The 6,487-nt window shown below is 48.2% G+C and overlaps 1 protein-coding gene across 1 annotated transcript in view; it reads left to right on the forward strand.

Moving 5' to 3' along the window:
* LOC119363551 (protein VASCULAR ASSOCIATED DEATH 1, chloroplastic-like) overlaps positions 1-6,143 on the forward strand; it is a 17,399-nt gene extending 11,256 nt beyond the window's left edge. Inside the window, exons 13-18 of the mRNA XM_037628926.1 lie at positions 2,334-2,400; positions 3,478-3,574; positions 4,958-5,019; positions 5,112-5,151; positions 5,285-5,556; positions 5,640-6,143. Of these exons, the coding sequence (XP_037484823.1) occupies positions 2,334-2,400; positions 3,478-3,574; positions 4,958-5,019; positions 5,112-5,151; positions 5,285-5,556; positions 5,640-5,876 (775 nt within the window). The 3' untranslated portion in view covers positions 5,877-6,143. The remainder of the gene's footprint in view (positions 1-2,333; positions 2,401-3,477; positions 3,575-4,957; positions 5,020-5,111; positions 5,152-5,284; positions 5,557-5,639) is intronic.
* Positions 6,144-6,487: the final 344 nt, after the last annotated feature.

Here is a 6,487-nt window from a genome sequence, read left to right on the forward strand (position 1 = left end):
CGACGAAAAGGCCGCGTCGCGGCTGCTGGTGGAGCGGCCGGAGGTGCAGGTGCTGCCGGGGGCGGTCGGGGGGGGGGGGGCTGCCACCCCCCTCGAGTCGGTGTCGCCTGCTGCAAGGCCTGGGCGCGACGCGTGAAGGCCCGAGCATAGTACATGGCCGTCTGGAGGTCCTGGGGCCCCCGCAGCTCGACGTCCACACGGATGTGGTCTGGGAGGCCGCCCACAAAGAGCTTGGCCCGCTGAAGTGCCGTCACACCCGGCGCATGACACACCAGTGCCTGGAAGCGGTCGGCGAAATCCTGCACCATGGAGGTGAAGGGTAGGCGGCCTAACTCCGCCAGGCGGCTCCCGCGGATCGGTCGCCCAAAACAGAGGAGGCACAACTCGCAAAAGCGCCCCCACTGGGGCATGCCGCTCTCGTCTTGCTCGAGGGCGTAGTACCACGTCTGTGCCGCTCCGCGGAGGTGGTAAGAAGCGAGCCAGGTGTGATCTGACACGAGTGCGCGCTGCCCGCGGAAGAACTGCTCGCACTGGTTGAGCCAGTTGAGGGGGTCCTCCGTGCCGTCATACGTGGCGAAGTCAATCTTGGCGAACCATGGCGGCGTCTGGGTCGAAGCGCCTTGGCCGACTGGCTCGGCGGTGCGGAGCAGCGAGGACGGCGGCGCCCGGTCGATGGTGGGGCGGCCGGCGTAGGGGCCCGTGGAACCGGACGGCTCGTCGTACTGCAACGTAGGTACCGGCGGTTCCCTGGCCTCCGTGTAGACCGACAGCGGTGCCGTCGCGGTCAGCCAGGCCGGAATCGGGGAGGGCGACGGCGGGAAGCGGACGTGTTGGATGGGGAGGCCTCTCGGCGCGGACTGCCCAGGGCCGGAGGCGGGCGGTGGAGGTGCCGGCAGCGTCGGCTGCTGCTGGACCGGCGCGGGGGGCACGGCGAGGGCTGGCGCCGGCCACTGCGGCCATTGTGGTGCGGTGGCGGGCGGCTGCTGGGCGGGCCGTCCGGAGGAGGCGGCCGGCGGCAGAGGTGGCGGCGGCCCGTACGGACTCGCCAAGAACAGCCGGATGCCCTGGACGGCGGTGACGAGGTCGTTAAGGACGCCGGTCATCGCCTCCGGGGAGTAGACCAGCGGCGCGGTGGTGGTTGATGGCGGCGGACCCGTGGAGGGGGGCGGAGATTGGCCGGTGGAGGCGCCGGCGATGGAGCCCAGCGGCGTGGTGGGGAGGGCCAGCGGCGCGGTGGAGAGGATCGGCGGCGGCGCCGTGGTGGTGGGCAGTGGCGGGATTGGTGGTGGTGCCGACATGGTCGAAACCGAGCTACCTGATACCAAGGTGGTAGGAGCTAGGGTTCTACCGGGTCTAGGGCGTAGCCTGTAGGGGAAGGAGGGAGGAGGGCGAGGGCTGGTGCGCGGCGGCCGGCGGCAGGGCGCCGTCCTTGCGGCTGGTGCGGCTGCGACGGAAGCAGGAGGTGGCTAGGGCTTAGGGTTTCCGGCTCCTCTGGGGGCCGGGCAATAGAATTGTCTTATTGCTTAATTCTCAAAAGAGTCTTACAACTTGTTTATATAACCACGATGTGAAATAAAACTAAGATAACTTGTGGGCTAAGCCCCTAACTAAGCCTGGTCGGTGGGCCTCCTACGGGCATAAGTATGCCCGGTCATAACAGCTGCTTATCACCTACTCCCTCCGTTCCACGACAAGAATTATGGAACGGAGGCTGTACTTCTCTTTCTCGTTGAGTTTAGATATGTTTTGCGATTGCGATTTTGCCTAGCAGTGGGTGGTATTGAGTTATTGACTACCACGTCTATCTGCTTAAGTCCCAGTTTTTAGTGCACTTAACTCCCCAATGTTCCATTGCCATTTTATTAACTCTCGGATTAGTAGCGTAAACGATGGTATGGTACATATTGTCTTTTTTTGCCACTTCTAAGTACACATGACTACTGTCAATGGACATCATGCCCCCACATCTTACGCCCTCCAAATATTGCTCCTTCCCAAGAGAGTGATAAATAGATAGGGAAGAGAGCAAAAGAGTATATGTGGAAGATGGATTGAACACCGATATGTGATGCCACAGTTGCAAAGCTCTTCTCAAACTGGCCTCGGGAGTAAAGTGACCTGGCATTCGATGACCAGGGATTTAAGATTACCCCTAAAAGATCGATGGGGTTAAGTAAACAAACACAGTACTATAGAGCAGTACAGTGGACAGTTTCCTTTTTCTGTGATTTTGCTATACGTGCTAAAGAGCTTTTATGTTTTACGGTTTTACCGCAATAAATGGTTCATGCTAAGACTTGCTGATGTTTCTTTTTTCTTGTTTACTTGACCAGTCATGTTGTGATTCAAACATCTCAAGAAATTGGTGATGCACCATACGGGGACCATTTCATTGTTGAGGTCAGGAATCAAGTCACAATGTTGCTTCATGTAGCTTGAAATCACTTCTGTCTACTAAACTCAGCATGACGAATATAGTTCATATAGCTCTATCTGTTCAATTATAAATGCGTTAGGGTACATGATCTAGCGTTTTCAGTTTTGTGATTATCAATCCACACATTTAATTGAAATACACCTTAATTAATTTTTAGTGAAGAGGTATCTCATAGCAGAGACCTGAAGGATTGGGGTATCACCGAAGAGCTAGCTATGGACAGGGGTGCATGGAAGCTTGCTATCCATGTGCCAGAGCCATGAGTTGGTTGCGAGATCTTATGGGTTTCACCTCTAGCCTACCCCAACTTGCTTGGGACTAAAGGCTTTGTTGTTGTTGTTGTTGTTGTTGTAGGTATCTCATAGCGGCATAAAGTGTCACAGGCTGTTGTAATATTTCATGATAACGTAACATGTGATTGAACTTGTGATCTCTTTTTAGACCTTACATTATTTATCATCGTTGCATATAAATAGTGGCAGATGCTGTTCACTAGTCCTTCCTATTGAGGGCCATGGACATGAATGTGGAATCCAAGTTAAGCAAAAACAAAGCAATACCTTGCACCTTAATCAAACAGGTTAAAAACAAACATTGTCTCAAACATCGATCCAAGCTTCGTCTTTTGGCAAGAACTTTGAACTTTGAAACTTCCTTTTTGCTTCTATAAACTCCCTATTGTTGTTACAAATGACTACTAATGTTGAAATATGAACCTTGCTTTTATAAACTTTTACTGTTACAATAAATAGTTAAATCCTCATATGCCACTGCAAAGTTGAACCTCCTGTGTTTATGACACATGTGGGTACATGGGGCACCCTGCATCTATGACATGTGTGCCTAGGGGCATATAAGGGTTTCAATTTTAGAAATGGCGAGTGTTATGGATGCTTACTTATGTCCTCTACACATACAGAAACATATATTTGTCATTGTAGGAAAGCCAATATTGTGTAGCGAGCTATATAAGTATTGTGTTGTTTTTGTTTTTGTTTTGGGTACTTCCTGGAATTGTTATCGGCCTATTTACCTTGCAGGGAATCTGGGATGTTGAACAAGATAGCTTAGATGAGAACAGTTGCCACCTGAGGGTATATACTAATGTAGCGTTCTCGAAGAGGACCATTTTTAGAGGTAAGATGTATCCATTGTATCCTGAATGGTGCTCCAGTGCTTTCAAAATTTAACTCAGTATGCTACAGTCAAAGGGGACAGAATTAGGCCAACTACCAGCTGATTGCTTTGCTCAAACTTCAGCTTATACGTTGATAAGCTTCAGGCCAAGTAAACTCTTTGAGAGTTTTGGTTGTAGAAGCGTTGTACAGATGTTAGTTTTCTTCTCCTAAAATAGGCAGGACGACTTTCCTGGAGTAGTTTTAATTCACTAAAGTTGATTAAATGTGCCGAAAAGTATTCAGTTTCATAAAATGGTTAAACCAATGTACTCCCTCTGTCCTAAAATATGGTGTGTATTAGATATTTTGTAAGTCAAACCTTGCAAGCTTTGACCAAATTTATTGAATCAATCAACATCTAAAATACCAAATCATTACCATTATATGTATCATGAAATATATTGTCATATGGTATATATCAGGTATTGTAAATATGTATCATTTTATCTATAAACTTGGTCAAAGTTTGTGTAGCTTGACTTCTGCGAAAACCAATGAGCACTATATTATGGGACGGAGGGAGTAATAAATAGCACAACTTAATTAAGCAGGGTAGTAATAACCGACTGTTGATGGTAAAAAGCATGACACAATGTTAAATTAGTCTCTCCTGTGGTTGTTCAAACTTTTTTCTATTTCTAAATCCTGAATGTAATTTTGATACTCACTGTGGAATGTTTTTCCTTTTGACCATAATTGCTGTTTTTCAGTTCCAATAAATTTGCTGCGGTGGCAGTGACCCCTGTTGGCAGTGTTCTAACATGTGTCTACCTAGCCATCTGCCTAGACTCACCTTGTCCCGCCTAATAGACGCTTAGGTGTTATGTGTTGGTCTGCTGCAGACTAGCTCCTAGCACCTTCGGGGATACTCCCCCTTTGGTAATATTCTTGAAATGAAATCCCTTGTGGACCCAGAGTTGGTGGATTATCATGTTTCTGGTGGCAGTTAAACCAAGGCCTCTTCATTGCTGTCTAATAGACTTATCTGCACAGATGTCTTTAGTTGTGTACTGATTCTTTTTAGAGAACGTCCGAACGCTTTGCACATCATTTTGTTAAGCAGGAAACCAAGATAATGTACAAGAGTTCTGTACGGTGAAGAAGGGCTTTTCCATAATGAAGATAGGAAAAGGCCAAGTAAAACCCCAAACAACACACACCTATGCCTCAGGGTGGATCAAATTTATTTCCTAATTACATCTTTACTTTAAACATGGAATTAGTTCTAAGATATTATTTCTTGTGTCTGCAGTGTGATTAGCTTATTTCTACTCCCAAGAGCATTTCATTAATTGGAATTCAAGACATTGCTTCTTCTTATATTATCATGTTCATATTACAGGGAAAATAGAGCAATCAACGAAGGATGAATGTCGTGAGGTTTTTGGTCTCTGGATCAAGCTTGTACGTCTCTTGCAATCCCTGGAACATATTTCTATTCAGTGGTATTTACATTTCAAATTGTAAAATTCCTTCTCGTCGCGTGCGTGTTTTAGGCCCATGATATTTTGAAGCAGGATAGCATCTCTCGGAAAGGTTTGTATTTGCAGTTTCTACCACTTACCAACTCTTTCGCCGTGATTCGGCTTGTTTGATCCAAATCACATCCTATGCCGCCACACAGCAAATGTCTAATTCTGAAACAATTTGAATGACTTGATTCTTGCAGGAGCCTCCATCACCATGAACCCTGATGTTCAATCAGGGCCTAGTCTGAACATTGAAGGTCCTTTGGAAAATACAGTCGCATACATGGCTTCGGCACCATACGATTCTGGTTTGAGTAGCCTTGTTCCTCCCATTGAACATTGTCAACAAAGCGTAGGCACTTTGGCATCCACTTCACAAGAATTCTGGGGCTCACTCGCCTCATATATGAGGTCTAGTCAATTTGGTCCGGTTTTAGGAGTGATGCTGGTGGCCATCGTTATCTTAATGCAGGCAAGTATTCAAGGTTTTTGGTTGCCTATCCTATCATGGGGAATGCTCAGTTTTTCTCTATTGTGACACTGTATTTATCACAGGTAACAATCATCGTTCTGCTCAGTAGATCCCCCAAGGTCCTCATGGTCAGTCCCGAGGCTTCTGCGAGCAGCTTGGGTTCATATAGCAAGGAGAGCATAGAGTGGTTGCAGAAGCGAGTGAGCTTACTGAGCGAGGAGATGCACATGGCGGAGGCGCACATGGAGAAGATGAGCCACGAGTTTGCATGGCTCAAGTCTCACCTTGAAAGACTGGAGAGGTTGAGGAGCAGCTCATGACCGGCCAAGGTGAATACGGACGTTGGTTGCATGATGAAGGATGTCTGTTGTGTGTAGAGACCGTACAGTTACATGAGTACAGGGAGAGACATGTCTGTTGTGTGTTAGTCCTGGTATAGCATTGGTGAGGTGTATATATATCCGGACTGCGCCCCGCTGTGCCCCGGGTGCAAGGTGGTGTATGTATAAGACGGCACGGCAGGATGGGGATGGTGATGTGCAACAAGGAACGCTGGTGACCAAGCATATTCAATTTTTTAACTGCCTCTTCTCTTCTCTCCTATATCTGCTACCCTACATAAGGCCCCGCTTGGAATGTCTGTGAAATTTTACAACTATAAATGATTACACCTGAATATTACTGTACACCAGCAAAATACAACCGAATAAATTTCCGCTTGTAATCTGCCGCAGCGTTTCAATTTGGTTGTAAAAATAAGGGCTCCCAGATTGCAACACCCAAGCGGCCCGGATGTGTCTCACCAAGCATCCAGAGGATGGGGAGGGGCCAGAGGAGAGAGGATGGGGAGGGGCAGAGGAGACTGGTAGCATGGTGTGGATCTGGCCGCTTGGAGCAAGAGGAGGGGGCGAGTGGCTGATGTCACCGTCGC

This window comes from Triticum dicoccoides, chromosome 2B (genome assembly GCF_002162155.2).
Source record: "Triticum dicoccoides isolate Atlit2015 ecotype Zavitan chromosome 2B, WEW_v2.0, whole genome shotgun sequence".
In the NCBI taxonomy this organism is placed as follows: Eukaryota; Viridiplantae; Streptophyta; class Magnoliopsida; order Poales; family Poaceae; genus Triticum; species Triticum dicoccoides.